The sequence below is a fragment of the Fundulus heteroclitus genome, chromosome 16, assembly GCF_011125445.2.
Source record: "Fundulus heteroclitus isolate FHET01 chromosome 16, MU-UCD_Fhet_4.1, whole genome shotgun sequence".
Taxonomy (NCBI): domain Eukaryota; kingdom Metazoa; phylum Chordata; class Actinopteri; order Cyprinodontiformes; family Fundulidae; genus Fundulus; species Fundulus heteroclitus.
The window spans coordinates 16,930,609-16,948,038 of record NC_046376.1 but is presented as its reverse complement, the minus strand read 5'-3'; the positions used below and the strand labels follow the sequence as shown (position 1 = coordinate 16,948,038).

At 38.8% G+C, this 17,430-nt stretch overlaps 1 protein-coding gene across 2 annotated transcripts; it reads left to right on the top strand.

The window, feature by feature from the left end:
* Positions 1–217: 217 nt before the first annotated feature.
* Positions 218–17,401, top strand: LOC105932067 (GEM interacting protein). 2 transcript variants are annotated; one of them, XM_012871046.3, is made up of 21 exons: positions 218–482; positions 1,759–1,849; positions 4,441–4,537; positions 4,738–4,777; positions 7,127–7,252; positions 10,467–10,531; positions 10,696–10,803; positions 10,886–10,966; positions 11,611–11,772; positions 12,112–12,249; positions 12,480–12,670; positions 12,820–12,911; positions 12,993–13,055; positions 13,152–13,235; positions 13,321–13,463; positions 13,597–13,773; positions 13,873–14,010; positions 14,125–14,324; positions 14,434–14,755; positions 15,167–15,269; positions 16,044–17,401. In XM_012871046.3, exons 1-21 carry the CDS (start codon positions 440–442, stop codon positions 16,679–16,681), a joined length of 3,102 nt encoding a protein of 1,033 aa, XP_012726500.2. In that variant the 5' UTR covers positions 218–439; the 3' UTR covers positions 16,682–17,401. The 2 variants fall into 2 exon arrangements, with proteins under 2 accessions (XP_012726500.2, XP_012726501.2); XM_012871047.3 differs by lacking the exons at positions 218–482; positions 1,759–1,849; positions 4,441–4,537; positions 4,738–4,777 and adding an exon at positions 5,876–6,887.
* Positions 17,402–17,430: the final 29 nt, after the last annotated feature.

The window sequence follows — 17,430 nt, the reverse complement described above, 5'->3', positions numbered from 1 at the left end:
ATAAGGAACATGACATGTTTTACCGTAGAACGCTATATTCATACCCATTTTTAAGAAGTCAACAATCTAAATAAGACAACACAAACTTAACACAGTGGCACCTTCACACTATATTTGGTGACTTAGTGTGGGTGGGTCCTACTGTGACACAGAGATACACTTCCTCTTCCCCTCATGGTGAAAACATTGGCCAACCTCCACTCTAACAGAGGAAGATCTTTTGAGAGATTTAACGGTAGCAAGGTCAGAACCGCGTCCTGATCACTTTTCTACTTCTGTAACTCTGCGTATCCAAGGTCTGGAGCAAATTTTCGACCATTACAACGGCACTACACTATATATATTTTTTTTAAAATGGCATACTGTTGAGTGAACGCAGGTGCAATGATGTGCGAGTGTGTCTATTAGGGTCTAACTGGTTTGTGGAAAGCAAGGAGAAATGGAAGAAGGAGTGTTAAACAAGGATTCTTCTCAAGCTACAGGTGAGGATGCAACCTCTATTGCGCTTACATTTCGTTCTCTTAGGTCTGTATTAAATATTTTAGATTTTTAAAAATGCATTTGTTCTAAATATGCAGTCCACTCATCCTTTAGTAACTTACTTTATATTGGCAAATTTGGTTCTACCTCTTTTGGAAATTTGCCAGTGTTGCAGTGGTGCCAAAATGGAATAGGGTGCATTTGGGTGCATGCACATGTTGCATGCACAGTGGGCCTAAATGCGCCTGTTAGAGAGGTGGTGGCGCTTTGAGGCGTCCTGCTCGTCATTGGAGGGTTTGTGAACTTCCTGAACTCTTCCTTCATTTTGACACATTCTAGTTCTTTTTTTTTTTTTTTTTGTCTGTTTAACTTCTGAATTTTAATTGAACAGGATGTGGTCACTATAATACGATCGGAACTGGTGGACCACTTTGCAGATTTTTATAAATGTTAACATATCTTTATAGAAATCGTGCAAAAAATATGCCCCAAATGTAATCATGTTGATATCACATGAACTCTTTAAAAAGAATCTTGCATGTGATCAGCAAACAGAAACCGGTTCGTGTCTAGTTGTGGCAGTTAGATTTCTGAACTTTGCTGAAATGTCTTTCTTACTCTCAGTTCTCATTTTGTCAGTGAAACGCTGCTAGTGTGAAAAACAGGGACTCTGTGCATTATGGGACGTGACACAAATTGTGAGCAGGATGTGGTTGACCAAGATGGAGGCGCCTCTGAGGGAGGGAGATTTCTTTAACTTATTTGCTGCATCTGTTGTAATTTATCGGGGTAAAACCTGTTGTGTCAGAAGATGAGCCAGCAGTTGAAAAGCATACACACAAAAGTTTAAGTTTTCCATTTACAAAATGCACACTTCGTTTGTGGATTGTATATTCAGCTCACATTCGAACAATAGACGTGTTTTTCTCAGAAATGTTCAGGAAATGCTGTCAGATTGTCTAAAAGAGGACCTCAGTTTATTATTCTGTAAATAATCCTAATGTGTGTCATTCGTCTGCATGTAGGATTCATTATGTTTGTCAAACTTTCTTTTGTTAAGGTGTTTCACACAGTTTAATCTGAATTTGTGACTGTAATATAAATTAAAACAGACTATTTGGATTATTCATTTTAAGGTGTTTGTCGGTATGAGTAAAAGCTGATTTGATCAAAGCTATTTATTCATTGTGTTCTTTAAACATGTGTAAAAGACTTATGATGATATTGTGTAACATAAATCAAATCATCTTAGGTTTTTTTCTTCATTTCTTATTTCAGAGGTGAGAAGGGTGCCTCATAAGTCTGAAACCAAGCGATACAGTGAGATCTTCAGGGATTTTGATAATCTTGATCTCTCTTTAATTTCCTCGTAAGTATTACATATTTACAAACTGTTGAAGCGGGCATTTCTGGCTTATTTCTTTAAATTTGTTACAGAACAATACAGTGATTATTAAAAGTGTTGACTTGAGTGTTCAACGCCTACATTGAGAGTTCTTTCTATTTTTCAGATTTTTTTATTTTACATGGGTGTTTTTTTTTATTATCTTCTCTGATTTGAAATTTTACGTTTTGATCAAATCTGAAAAAGGTTCCTCTAGTGTAGGGCTGGGCAATTATTACTTAATGTAAAATAGCAGCATCCACCTATATGGATAACCAACCATAAAGGCAAAACTGTTTAACATTTCTAAAAGCAATGTAGAAAATGGGCATTTTCTTTGCTCCACTAATCAAACAGCATAATAATTTTATTAACTAGATTTCAAAGAGCAACATCACTTTAACTTTATGTGTTCATTGTGTGGTTTACCTCAGTTCTCCTAGTGTTCAGTGGGATAAAAATACCCTGTTTTGAGGTTAATTAAGTGCATTGAAGTCAGATTAAACGTCTGAGGTGGCTATGCGAAGGACCGTACCGAAGTGAGTTTCACTAAGTGAGGATCTGCATCTGGATTTGTTAAACTTCATCACTGACTATGTTTGTTTGGAGATTTGAGTTGATCGAAGCAGGACCAAAATCTTTTAAACATGCCTCCTCAAGTGTGGAAAGATTTCCTATTTTAGTGAAGAATACAACTCTGACAGTGATACAGACTTAAAATGCTCTGACAGTAGATTATCAGACTGCAGATCGGGCTGACATCTCTGGATGCATTGTCCACATTATAGGTAAAGAGAGATAAAATGTTAATTTCACTCTCAACAGTTCTGAAGTCTTGAAATCTTCTTGAAAACACCCTATTAGCTGATTTCCACTGACTTTGTGTGGTGTTGACATGTGAGTGAGAGTGTTGCCCTCTAATTAATAGTAATATTGTAACACAGTAATTAGTATTATTGAATAAATAGGTTTGATAATTGGAACACGGAGGTGTGTTTAAAGAATTTAAAGAACAAACCGGCTTTAGTGAGCCAAATCACAGACTTGTCTACAACAGTTGTATAGTATTACACACAATTATGTAAGATGAAAATTAAATACATAAAACTACCAGTATAATAACTAGGCTAAGTATTAGTGCTCAGTTGTAACACTGTATTCCCCGTGGTAACTTGAGTTCTGAATTCTTTTACTATTGTTACTCAAATTCAACTTCTAGTCAAATCAAACTCTCTTTAACCATTCACACGAGGAGTATATCCTGCACAGCAACCTATTATACATCCTAAATATAATTTAAATAATGTCCCAAGGATGCAGTCCAAAAATTCCCATGTTGTGAAAAATAAGATTGAGAAAATGTCAGACATTGGTCTTAAGTAAAATCTGCTGCGTGTGAAGGTGTGGGCTATATAGGCCAACCACATCGTTCGGTCCAACACAGCTCATTGGGTGTGAAAGAAGGGAATCTCAGTTCCAGGTGGGAAGTCTCATCATCCTTGGAGGAATCCTCCTCAGGAACGATCCAGGACAACAACAAAAAACTATTGAACTCTTGACAGATGGGGTCAGAGGAATAATACAACATTAATTACATTGTTGTTGTGATAACCCCAATTTATGTTTTGTAAACATTGTATTTGACATCGATTTGTAATTTAAATGCTCCCAGTTTGCAAACATTTTCCTTGTACAAACTATGCATTATTGCAGAGTATTATCCAAACACTTTTTGTCCATTGTCAAAAAAAGGAAAAAATTAACTGAAAAGTAAAGCATATGCTCACCAGTCTCAATGCAACCAGCTCAGACATGGTGGCTCTCAGCCAGAACACATGGGGCTCTAAATAACATAGAAAAGAATCTCTTTACTCTTTAATCACAGAAATAGGAAGCCTTACTGTAAATTAAATAAAAATAGATTGTATTTTAAGTGTTACTGCTGGGCGTAGAATGAGATGAAGTTTCAGGAAACCAACAGCAGATGAAAGCTAATAAGGGCTAGCATCACACCTCACTGTTGACTCATGGCAGCCATTTTCAGCTCAGAAAACAGCCAAAAAATGGTGAAATGAACTGCAGCAGGGTTTGTTTTGATCTTATATCAAGTCCTTCATCTTATGTCTCTTCCTCAAGCAGCAGTAGCTACATACGCAAACTAGACACAGACACGGAGGAGGTGGGTGGGACACACAGTTGTCACTGGAACCTGTGTATTCTGATTAGTTGTCTATCTTTCATACCCTCTCATCTCTTACAGGACCAGTCAAAGGTAGTCAGTGGGCCAGATGTGGCCCACGGATCGTAAAATAGCCAAGTCTGCTCTAGCGTAACAAATGTGACTGAACTGCAGAATTTCCTTTCATAGACAGAAATGTTAACAGCATCTAATGTATAAATGTTGTAAAGTAGGGATATATATTGACAAAACTAAAACTTAAATGAAGGTGGCAGTTTTTATTTGCCTTTTGTAATAAAAACAGCTCTCATCCCATGACAAACCTGCAGTTTTTAGGTATTTGTTCTGGATTGTGCATTTCTCATTTTTCTGTTACGTTTTTTTTTCCTGTGTTCAGAGAAGTAGAGGATCTGGAAATTGACACTGACTCCCAATTCATCCCAGAATCCAACTCTGGAGAAGGCGCACAGATCACAGAGCAAAACAATGAACATGTAAGATTTATTTTCCTCAAAACTAATGAAAACCCTTCATGTCTGTGCAATTATATGTTGGCATCCAATTCTTAGTCTGTTGGTGATTTATTTACTCTTGAAAACATAAATGTATCTTATGAGCCATCTATCAAAGTGCTGTAGACTGTAGATGTCTGTTGCGTTCTTCTGTAATATAAGCATTTCTTTTTAATACACAGATTGGTGCTGAGGCTGGTGAAGGCGATGGAAACCAAAATGGTATGATTTCTTTCCGAGACCAAGTCAGAGAGTAAACAAGGAAAGAGTACTAGTAAACAACAAATATACCTTGTGCTGTGTGTCAGCATCATGTCTGGCTCGCATGCACCTGGAGCAGGTGATGAGCTGGTATCCCGTGCAACAACATCTATTAGAATGTGGTTTCAGGACGTCAGGTCACTAGTTAAATCACGTCTTCGCCTCAACATAGACCATCATGTCATTGATTTCTGTCATCCCATCAGTTTCTTAGGAGCACCTTGAGCTGCTGTTAGCTACACGGTCTATTTTAGTCTTTGTTATGTCCTTACTCTTAGCTGTAAGTTACAGTTAACCTGTTCTAACAAGATTAGGATAAAGCGAGAGGATTTAAGCAGGACGCAGATGCTCCAAATTTATTACACGCGAGAAGGAGGGACCGACAAAATTAAGTGGAGATGTCAGAGTTGCAAGGCTTGAGTGAAAAAAATTTAAACTAAACAGATAAAGACTACACCCATTGATGAATGCTCCCCTAATCAACCTTCTAGGTTTAATGAAAATGTTTTATCAAGACAGCATAATGATTATTTAAACTTGAAGACAGAAACTGTGTAGACGATGCAAGTAATATATGGTTAAGCCCCAAATTTTTCATACACCTGACAGAATTAGATATAAGTGATCTTTTAATTTTAATAATGTGTTTCTTCTGACTGGAGGTGAATTTAATATTTTAGAGGGGCCCAACCAGAGTTGTGTCTTGAATCTAATAGAATCTGCAGAGGAAGTGATGGCTTTCAAACTCATCATCAAAGATAAATCCTCGAAATATCAGTGGATTGCTATTATACCAGAAATATTTTTCCATTCATTACTGTAAAAGATATCAATGATTTTTTTTTAAAGCTAATAAAAACCAATAAATTATTTTAAAATAATTTCAAATAAAAATCTACCTGGGGATAGGAATAATTTTGGTTAACCACATAGACAACAAAGAAAATAAAAATCTAACTAAACCTTGTTGCTTCAGGAACTCCTCCCCCACCCTGTTTTATCCCAGGAGCTCAATCAACACCCCGGGGGGTAAACCTCACTCAGTGCTCCTGTAAGGTCTTTCACTCAGCAATCTGGACTAACCAGGATAATCCTCAATCCAAGCGCCACGGGCTGTAGTCATTTGGAAGCACAGAATTACACATGAGCTGATTTCTTTAAACGTTAAGGAGCTCGACCTGTCCTCATATATTTTGACAGGAACTTCAAAATCGTCAATTCTAATTTATCACAAGGCCGTGACTCATTTTATTTTTTTATGTTTTCATTCATCGGGATATCTTTTTGAACTCTGCTTGACGCCAGGGGAGGGAAAAAAATCCCCCATTTGGATTTTTTTATTTTTGTCATCCTCCAATTGGATTTGGTGTCCACGTCGAAACACTGAGGATAATGAAATCTACCTGTCTGAGTGAGGAACTTCTGAGATAAGTTGCGACAATACTTCCGACGGCCTTTGTTTGTTGAACGACATTTGCAATCACTAACGATGAACTATAATGTGCAAACTCGGAAGATTTAAAGGCTTTTAAGTCGGAAAGTTACAAGATTTCATTTGTACAAATTGAATACGGAGAAAAGGAGGGCGAAGAGAAGGTTTTGTGAAGAGCGTTCTCTAGAGCATGTGATTGTCACGCATACATCATCCAGCCAGTGGTGGAATGAGTCAGAGAGGAGGAAGTCACAGGGGTTGGCAAATAAACAGCCTGTCAGTCGGTAGAGTGGTGACACGGTGGTGTCTGACGGTGCCCACAGGCTCTGTGATGTTGTTCTGCTCTCACCAAGTGGCTCAGCTCTCAGTAGCTGGCCAGAAATGAACAGGTGTGAGGGGGAGGGGCCATGCAAAGAGAGGAACAGAGGAGAGGAGGGAAGTTATTTTGCTAGAGCTGTTTGTCTGTGGTCCATAGGAACCCTCCTCTATGACACACATCCCCAATTTCTTTGGCAGCCACCTAAAATATACATGAATTGTGTTGACATGTTTGCATTCTGCTGAGACCGCCTGGAAACGACAGCTTACCCCGAGGAACAGCTATGACTTTCCATTTGCAATCGATCTTTCCTGTTCTGGGTTTGTTTTCCTTTTTAAAGCTTTGTTTAATTTTTCATTAGCTTTGTCTTGTCTGATTTGGCATGCGGTCTTTTGGGCTAACTACTGTAGACTAGATCGGCGCTTCTTTGAGGCTGGTGGTAGATTAAGTCCTCCAGGAAAGAAAGACCTTTGGGTATAGCCCAGTGGACCCAGTGTCATCTCTGGATACATCTCCAAGTGTACAGAGCCTACAGTGATGCTGATGTACTCCGTCACAGCCCAGGAAGCAGACTTGGCCCTCTTTCGCTGTGAGGAGGGAGTGGAGACGGCGCTGCAGTACGCCAAGATGTGGTGCCGCTATGCCAAGGACCTTCTTGCCTGGATGGAGAAGAGAATCAGCCTGGGTGAGTTCACATAAAGCTAAAAAAAGAGGTAGTAGAGTAACATTCAAATGATTACGCCATCATGCAGGTGGTGCATTTAAATATAACGTGTAAGCAGGAAGTGGGTTTGGAAAATGACCATCGCTTTTTGGTTGTACGTTTTAGTGTATTTCACTCGTTTGGTGGTTTTGGTGTTTCACCAAAATTCCTGAAGCTCAAGAAGCAGAGCTTGGTTTTCTCTTTGCACGATGCTGGCGACAACAAATGACACACATTCATTACTTTAGTGAATGCATTCTTCCTATTTTGTAATAATACACCTACTGATCCCGCATGATCATGTGTAGGCTCCCCAGTGAACAACGCACCACGGAGCGAAAGGATTAAAGATTAGCAAGTAAGAGGAGGGTAATAAGGAAGAGGGGGTTCATTCAGAGCACATAGACACTGATTACTCTTGAATCAGCCTGAACAGGTGCAGTGTCCAGAAAGGGATATAAAGATTACAAGTCTAGAGGAAGTGATCAAACAACTGAGTTGCCCACAAAAGCTGTGTCTGAAGCAGTCTAAAGCAACAACATGTCATGCTGGGTGGAGCTCGACCAAAACTGCTGTTTACACAGTTTATAGCAACGCTGCAAGTTCTGTTCCCCAATAGCAAAAATACACTCTCCTTTTTTTAAATAAGGGCATATAAACCAATAAGGACAATTTGCTAGTCGTTTATTGCATGATAATAATCTCATGTAAATTATTATGTTTTGTAAAAGTAAATGCTGAGTTATATTTGAACAATTTTTTTGCCCACTGAATTCTCATGTACCAGATCTTTTAACTAAATGTTTCCTGTTGCTGTCCCCTCAGTGTGCAGCACCAGTTTGCATATCAGACTAATAGATCAGTGGTTAAATATAATCTTCACAACCCTGCATGCATCCCCTATATAAAGTTACTGTTTCCATATTTTTATTCCACCCTTCAACCTTTTGATCCCACTTAAACTAGTTAAAAACTGCACAGTTTGGGGGTGGGCAGATCAGTATGTGCATAGGGGCTGGGTTTCTGCAGAAACCAGCCAAAGAGCGTCAGAACCTGGTTATCGCATCTTAGCTACTCTTATCTTGACCACTGGTGCACCACAGGGTTGAATTCTCACTCCCTACCTCTACTATAAGTCCACACATGACTGTTCACTCATTCATACCACAAACACCCTTGTTAAGTTTGCTGACGACACTGCCATTTTGGCATGAATCATGACAACAACAACAACAGAGCCTGGAGAATTAAGCATGTGGTACAGTGGTGCCCCCATATCACCTGGACCTGAACACAAACAAATCTGAAGAAATAAAATTTCATTTCAGAAAAAGACTGGGAACTTTAGACTTTGAAGCAATGCACCCTCTCTATCTCCTTCTACTTCGCAAGAAAGCCAGTTAAATCTGAAGAGACTTCTCCCACTTTCCTTGTTTACCCCACAAGAGATAAAATGTGTGCAGGAATGACCAAGATACCTACATTTAAATAGTATTTTAACAAATGATTAGCTTTTTTATGAATACTTTTGTTAGCTAAATTTAAATGTTTTATTGCATACATAGTTTTATCATTTCCACTGTTTTACTATGAAAATTAAAATTGTATTTTATCACCTGATATTGTTTTATTTTCCTGCATGGTGTTTGTTTATTCCAATGCTATTTATTTATTTGTTGAACATTTAGAACCTTTATCAACTGCTGTATTGATGCTGTTAAATTGTGTGTGAAGGTACTCAGCCATTAACTAATTATTACCAGTTGTTTAACAGACCCTCTACGGTACGCATAAGGATGCCAGTTAGGAAAGAAAATTTCTGGGGTGTTTTTTTAGACATTAAATAGACCGAATAAAAATAAGCAAGAGAATTACTTTTTAAATATTTTTTTTTTTAGTTATTTCTGTTGATGTTGCCCTTTGGCAACACTGTACGATAGTGGAAATGGATGAAAATAAGAGAGTTTGGTTTATTATTGTAAAAAAAACTTTATTAACTTACTCAGGTTATAGTCTAAAAAGGCCCCAGGAGCACTAACAATGCAAATCATTTAATAGTTAAAAGCAATTTAAAAGATATTTTTCAACATTTCATTTGAATTTTTCATTTGAATAATTGTTTTCATTTGATTTGAGTGCCTTAATAATGCCGTCTTTGCCTTACTGTTTATGGAAACTGATGATGCAGTTTCTCTAAAGTATGAGGCACAGGTGGGTCTCACACTGTGCCTATACCATGCAGCCTGGGTATTAGCACCGGCCCCTTTTGGCCATGACAGCTGGCCAGTGATCAGTGCCTACGTACAGGAAGCACTAGCTTGGTTTTCTTTTGTGAAAAACTGCAAAACATAGTTGTATTCTTTCTGTGAATGGAAGAAAAAAGTAGTGTCAGATATAGTCCTATGTAATATGGAAAAGACTCACAAAATGCTTTATTATAGCAGAATGTAGTCAGTGCATGCCATCAACATGCTGGGCTAGTAATACAATTCTGATCTTAATGGTACAGTGTTACCATATGGCAAAATCCACATTTGAACATTATTAAATGATCAAATATAATGCAATAAACCACAGAATAGGGAACTTACCTCACTTGTTGTGGAGTACGTATTTTTCCCTATCAAAAATGTCATAAAAATACTTTTTTTTGTTCTGATGATTTCTGAAGAGTCCTCCCTGCAGAGGTAAAGGGCGCCAAAGTTCCCTCCAGAAAGCCACTGCTATTGGTCCTCTTAGGATCCCATCTCTCTTTCAGTGCAATACATCTTAAAATTAGCAGACTAGTCAGTGGAGGTACTGAGTGTGTGTGGAAGGAACTCAATGGGTTTGTTACCAAATTGCAACATTATACCATAGAGGGTTAACAGAATTTTATTAAGAGCCAATCACTCCGTATTGGATAACATTAATTTTTCCATAGTTCCTTTTTAACTAAATGTGACCCTTTTTGTGAAATGAAATTATAATTCTGTTTATGCATATTGAATTTTATTAAGCTATGATTGTATTAAGTAGTCAGGTTGTTTGCATTAGCGTTATAGTCTCAGGCATAAACACATATATATAGTTATCAGATGGAACAAATAAGTTACTTAATTTGATCAAATTTCTTTGATATTGATTATTTACCATCAAATTGTAAATACTCAGGAGTAGAAATATAGGGTCAATATCACCTTGTTTTCATTGACAGAGCAAGAATTTGCAAAAAATGTGATGAAGGCAGCTGAAGGAGCAAAGGTAACCGTGGTACAACAGGTACGGCTTTGGTAACTACAGTAATTTTTTTATGTGTTATTTTTATTGCTATAATGTTTTTGAATGTATTATCGTACCTCAAATTTAAGTTTGCATCATTTGACCTTTATGCTAAATTGCAAAATCTATGCTAAAACCATGGAAAATTCTTCTTGCCTGTGCAGGAAATGATGCCACTACAGTACATCTACACCATGGCTTTGGAACAAGACATGAAGAACAGTGTGACCTCTAAAAAGACTTCGGAACTCCTGCACAACCGATGCTACCAGGTAGAGATCAAACTTCAACAAAGAGTGTGTTTTTCAATAAACCATCCTCAGATTTGGTGTAAAGGATTGTTTTGTTGTATAGGCTTTGTCAGACAAGAGGACTGAGATCGATAAGTGGCGCAGAGAGTTTAAAGAGCAGTGGGCAAGGGCGCAAAGAAAGATGGTGAGTGAAATAGGTTTCATATTTGTAGCTGAGGTGGAACTTGATCAATTCAAAACACAGTTACTAAATAATTGGCATTCTACTAAATAAAAAGGCAGTCTACTTTTAGCATACAATGAAATGATAACCATTATATATTTGTGAAGTTACTCTGTGTTCTCTTACTCACTTTACCCCTTTGTCTGAGTGCACACTTATGTGCATACGTGCATGTTTGCATATTTTGGATTCTTATTTGCTACTGCTATTGGAATGCTACTGTTTAAATTGAATATTTCATCTCTTTGTTTTACTTGAGTATGCCATATAATCAGTAATTTTGCAATATTTTACTCTGGTATTTATTTTTGTACTTTTATCATCCTATGTTGCTTTAAAACTAACTTTAGATTAGATCAGCTTGTTTTTTCATTACTATAACCTGTGTGTAACTCTGTGTCCTTGCCACTGTCACACTTGAATTTCCCCATGAAGGGACAATAAAGGAATTCTTATCTTATCTTCTTATCTTATCTTATTTTTATAAATCATTTAGCAGGTGAATTAATTTGTATTGTAAATTACTTCCTGGGCTAGTGTCTAAAAATAAGTAATAAATAATAATTTGTTTCTTCTGCTGGGTATCACTGTTTTGTTATTTTCAGCACGATGCAGTAACAGCTCTTAAAAAGGCCAAGCATCAATACTTCCAGCGCTGTGATGAGCTGGAAAAGGCGAAAGCAGTCTCAGCGAAAGCTGTGGACGACACAGTTGGAGTAAAAACACTCGATAAGAGAAGAAAGTCCAAGGATGAAGCCCAGTCAAAGGTTTGTTAAGATCAACTCATTAACAATATCTAATTTAATACACTAATCAGTGTGTTTATTTGTTTAGCTTTGAATAGACATATGAATATTCACTCTAGCATTAAGTGTGCAGTATGTAATGTCAGATTTATGTTTCTGTTACATTTTTGCTTTAGTTTTACATCAAGGCCTTTTATTAATAGTAGGACAGTGAGGCTCTCGTTTATTTGCTCTGTTAAATCTACACATTAACCTTTTTTTAAAAGACAGTGGTGATTTAAGTAAAGTGGGTAGAACATGCCACATAAACAGGTTGTTGGCTGCATACCTGCTCTCAGTTCCCCTCCGTGTTTCTTCTAGGTATCAGAGACAGAACTTTTCTACAGACAGTGTGTGAGCGACGCCAAGTTCACCCAAGATGAATTAGTGAAGGCCAAAGAACGAATCATTACTCACATTCGCAAACTGATTTGTCAAGGAGACAATTTGCTCAAGGAGGTTGGTATTAGTTCTTTGCTTTTGTCAGCATGCGTGTAGACAAGCTGCCTGGTAAATGAATTACTTCAGGTACCATTGGTAATGGTTTGCCTTAATATACTCTACTGTACGTATACAGCACTGTGTTAACGAGCTCCTTTCTTGTTTAAGCTAAGAGGATGTCATGCTTTTTTCCCTTATATGTATGTTACCGAAACAAAAGTAAACCTAACAGCGTCTCTTTGCCTCAGGTCACAGTCAACATGTTCTACTACCAGCGGCAGCAGACAGAGGCCATGCCTCTCGGTTATCAAAACCTTGAGCTGACTTGCAGAAATGTGGAGCCCGGAGAACCCTATCTGCTTTACATCCTCAGCAAGCGTCGCCCTAAGCAAGTTCTCCAGACCTTCACCTTTCAGGACTACATTCCTCAGGGTAAAAGGTAAAGACTCAAACTAAAGCGTTTGTCAGCTTGGAAGATTTGCAGCGGACAATATTTTAAATCTGCTGGATCTATGGGTCTATATGCGCTCCTTCTACTTCTTTACTCATCAAAATAATGTTTTTGATATTTTTTATTTAATTTCATAGCAACAAAAGAAAAACCAGCAACGTTCTCAGCCCTGTGCCCGACTCTATACCCATGATAGAGGATAGTCCTTACAAACGATCCATTGATGGCAGTAAGGGCTCCACAAGATTACTTCTTGACAATTTTAGCAAACTCTTCTCTTTAGTTTAACTTGCATTTTGATGCTTTTTAGGGAGATCGTTGCACAGTGACAGTGAGAGCATTGGAGGCAGTTTGGAATCCCTTTCGAGCCCTGGTAAGAACAGGCCCTCAGTTGTTCCTGTCACTTAACATTTGCATAAAAGTGCAAACTTTGCAAAGTCTAACATTTTTCCTCTTGTTTCCGTTTAAGCTCACAGGAGACTGCCAAAAACAGGATCTACTCTGACGGTGTCGTCAGACGATCTGGATGAGCGGGACGTGGTGTCAGAATTGGGTTAGTTTCCTTGCTACACACATCCATTGCATTTGGAACCAGTATATCGGACTTCTCAAAACCCGTCTTCTTTCTATGTCCACAGAGTACGCTGATGGCCATTCTGTAAAAACAAAAATGTTTTCTCGAGCTGCACTGACTCATCGGCTCAAAAAAACAAAAAGCAAGATGGTTAAATGCAAACAGTGCGAAAACTATATTGTTGTCAGTGGGGTTGAATGTGAGGAGGTATGAAGCCATGGCTGAAAGATAAACTCTAATGATGCTGACTAATATTGAGAAAAGTGAATTCAAAAAATATAAGAACGGCTGTAATGATATTGTTTGTTTGTTGTTTTTTTTCGCCCACCTGTATGTTTAGTGTGGGCTGGCTTTCCACAGGAAGTGTATGGAGGTGTGTCAGCTAGAGTGTGAGCAAAAGAAAGGCACGGTGTTTGGAGTAGACCTCTCTGTGATTTTACAAGACAGGCCAGACGAGGTCCCATTTGTTGTCCGATGCTGCACGTCTGAGATTGAAAGCCGTGCTCTCTCTGTTCAGGTATTTATTTACCGTCTTCATAAAGATTATCCCTGAAGGTGTAGCTTCTCAAGCTTCTGAACTGTCGTCTAATAACTGATGTCTGCCGCTGTTTCTGAGGGGGTGTATCGCGTGAGTGGATCCAAGCCTCGCATTCAGAAGCTCTGCCAGTCCTTTGAGACACAAAAGGACCAGGTGGACCTCTCCGATCTCTCGCCACATGACATCACCTCTATCCTTAAGCACTTCCTAAAGGAGGTACCTCTAGATGTTGCCATAGAAGTCAATAGAAAATGCTCTTTTATCGAACAAAAAGAGCAGTAATCCTCAGCAGCGGCGTGTTCTAAATCATTTCTCGACTGTGCTTTCTAGCTTCCAGAGCCTCTATTAACCTTTGACCTGTACAATGGATTCATCGGGGTGGGAAAGACCATTCAGCACCTAAGTGAAAAGGACACCTCACCAGACCCCAACGACTTAGAGGATATTATCCACAAACTACAAATGCTACTGAAAAAGCTTCCTTCACAGTACTACAACACTTTGCAGCATCTTATTTCTCATCTGCAAAAGTAAGCACGCTACAGAATGAATGATCTGTATTTCCACTTACCATCACTGTTGGCCCTTTGTTTTTATGTGAGGTTGTACTTACATCCGCCAGTGTTTTTCACTCCACAGGGTTTCAGAGAACTACGATAACAAGATGTCCCCTAGCAATCTGGGTATTGTTTTTGGACCCACGTTATTGCGCCCTCTGGTGTCTACGGACATGTCAATGATTGCTCTTCTGGAGACAAGCTACCAGTCCGTGCTTGTGGAGTTCCTCATCACACATCATGACAGGATCTTTGGCATGGAGCGGAGCATAAGTACACCCCCTCCCCCAGCCCCCACAGCACCTCTCCCAGAAACACCTCCCAGAGCTTCCTGTGCCCTGGACGAAGACGACGCGGACCTGGAACTTGACACTTCCTCCAGAGAGCGTCCACGGTCTCTAGAGGTGAGTTCCTCTGTCTTCACAGGATAACTCGCATTTGCCTGGCCTTCACTTTGCCTGTGCTTTAATTAGCTTTAGCACACTAACCTTTTGCTCATTTCTTGAAGAACAGAAAACTGCACAGCTGCTGTATTTCTGCTTGAAGCTCCGCCTTGCATAAAGTCCTTTCAGCTTTTAGTTTTTTAACTTTGCTAAATGCTTAAACGAGTATAATCCCACTTTAAACATTTCAAATGGCTCGATGAACTAATTCAAAGACTAATAGAATTGGGAGATTAATCAAATTTAGATTAAAGGTTCAAAATTACTGTACCAAATACAATGTCCCATTTAGAGTCTAACTCAGACTGAAGTACAACAGGATTAGAAGTAAACACTCCCAGCAATCGACCTCAACTTGTATCATTCCAACAGAGCCAAGTTATCAAGAGAGACTCAAGCGAGGGTTATATATCTGACAAGTCTTCATCCAATGAGGCAGTGGACCAGCTCGGCCCAGATGCCAGTGAGAGAGCAGGTAGGCAGATGTGAAGATAAGCAGATGCTCCTGTGTTGATATTGGCGTTTCCACCTGCCAGCGTAATACACTAGATTGCATGTTTTAATTAGCACAGTCCTAAACGCAAATTTGAATGATCAAACCTACACGTCACACGATTTTATTTTTAAATTTCTCACAGACATGCTTCTGATGCTAAAGTCGAGTTACAGAGTAGCTTTCTCATCTCTTGGTGCGTGTAGACGGCCACGAGTTCTGTCGTCATTGCTTTTTTCAGCTCATTTCCTGTAGTTATTTTTAGAACCAAGAACCTTTGATGGCATGTGGTTTTGTGTAACAGATATGCATTTACTTTTCTTAAGAATCATATTCATTTAGCAGTTTAACAGACTGATGACTTATGATTAACATTAACTCTCGAAAACCAAGAGACGAATGAAGGGACTTGTCTTTTTTTTTTGCTGCACAGAAATCTCACGCTGCTCTTTGCTTGCTTTTCTTTTGCTTTGTTTCTCTGTGTGGTTTCATCCACAGCTGACCATTCACACCGCTATATATACACAGTAGATCTTAAATCAGCAAATTATTTTGGATTAAAACAATTGACAGTTTAATAAGATAAATGTCATTCTTTCTACAATATAGATATGACAGTCATATTCAGGCAAGGTATGCCTAATTTGATAAACAATATGCAAGATAACCTAAGTCCAGTCTTATAATCAATAACTTGTGCTAGCTCTCGCTTACTTTGTAAATCACACAGTTATGTTCTTTTTTTCCCCACCCTAGTCCTGGTTATGAGAGCAACATCAAGTGATCCTCAAGGTAAAGCTGCAGAGAAAGCTTCCTCTGATTCAGGCACACAACCACATCACCGTCTTACCAGGCAGCATGTGAAGTATCACCGGTATCATAACGCGGGGACCCGATTCTCTAACACAGACTGTGCAACAAGACAGCCAGCAACCCCTAAGCGGGCCAATCACCGGAGTGGAGACAACAGCTGCACCTCCTCTCCAGAGCTCGGATCACAGAGATTTCTACAAAACTCGGAAGACCGCTGTGAGATTATCCAGCAGCCCCACCAGGTTACCACTACAGCAGAGGGTCAGGTGGATGTTCCACTGAGCCCTCGAGAGGTTGTGCAGTACATGCTAGGAGTGGACTCCACAGTTACATCCCCGGCAGCTGCAGTTTCATCCGGTACAACAGAGAGGTCCACTCAAGAGGTGACAAGGTGGAGTCAAGCTGATCACAATGTAAATTTCAGCAATAACCAACACAGCGTTGGACAGAATCGCATTCATTATCCATGTCCGAAAGCCGTCTCTGCAGAGCACAACGTGACCTCCCCAGCCCAGAAGATCCTGTCTACTCTGAAGCTGAGACGCACCCACTCAGAGAAAGAGGAGCAGCTCTTTGTTTGAGGAAAATTCACCCGTTTAGACACCATAATCGTTTATGTACACTGAAGGACTGCACTTATTTTACACTGTGTGTAAAAAAACAGTGACTAAAACAGTAAAAGGTGACTACATTCATGTAGTTCTATATAAAAAAATTTTTCCCATATACTGTTTCTTATTTACTTTTATTCCTCCTACTTTAGCAAGTTTAAATTGTCAATACTTGGTACATTTAGAAAAGTTTAGTACTTCAAACTTTCAAACCGTCAAAATACATTAAATAAATCAGGGTCCGTGCTTACCCGGGCGTCTTAACCTCTAAATCACCTTCTTTTAGCTGTCAAACTTCCAGCTGGATAATGCAGCAGCCAGACAGTACATGTATTTTCTCCGTTGATTATTCAGTATTTGAATGTAACATGCAGGTGCTTGCAATTTAAAAATGACAAACCAGCACAAAAGCATCATGTTTTGTCATATGAAGACTGTAAATGTTTGTTTTTTGACTGTAAAAAGTTGGTTTTCTATTTGTTTTCTATTCAATATTTTAGTTTCCAGCGTAACATTGTCTACATAAATAGAAATAGGCTTTATCAGTGTCATATTGTTTTATATTTTCTGTTTTGGTTTATGACCAATGCACCTTTCTTCTTTAGACACAAGGGGGCGATAGTTCGGTTTAGGATAAAACCATGTCAGAAACAACAGCACAAGGGCAATAAAACCTTTTTATTATTTGCATTCTTTGGGTTTCGTTTTGTTTGTCTGTC

Coding starts and splice junctions, on each gene's coding strand:
- LOC105932067 (XM_012871046.3), top strand. CDS start 440: ATGGAAGAAGGAGTGTTAAACAAGGATTCTTCTCAAGCTACAG. Junction 14,325..14,433: donor CTTATTTCTCATCTGCAAAA/GTAAGCACGCTA, acceptor TTCACTCCACAG/GGTTTCAGAGAACTACGATA. Junction 15,270..16,043: donor AGATGCCAGTGAGAGAGCAG/GTAGGCAGATGT, acceptor TCCCCACCCTAG/TCCTGGTTATGAGAGCAACA.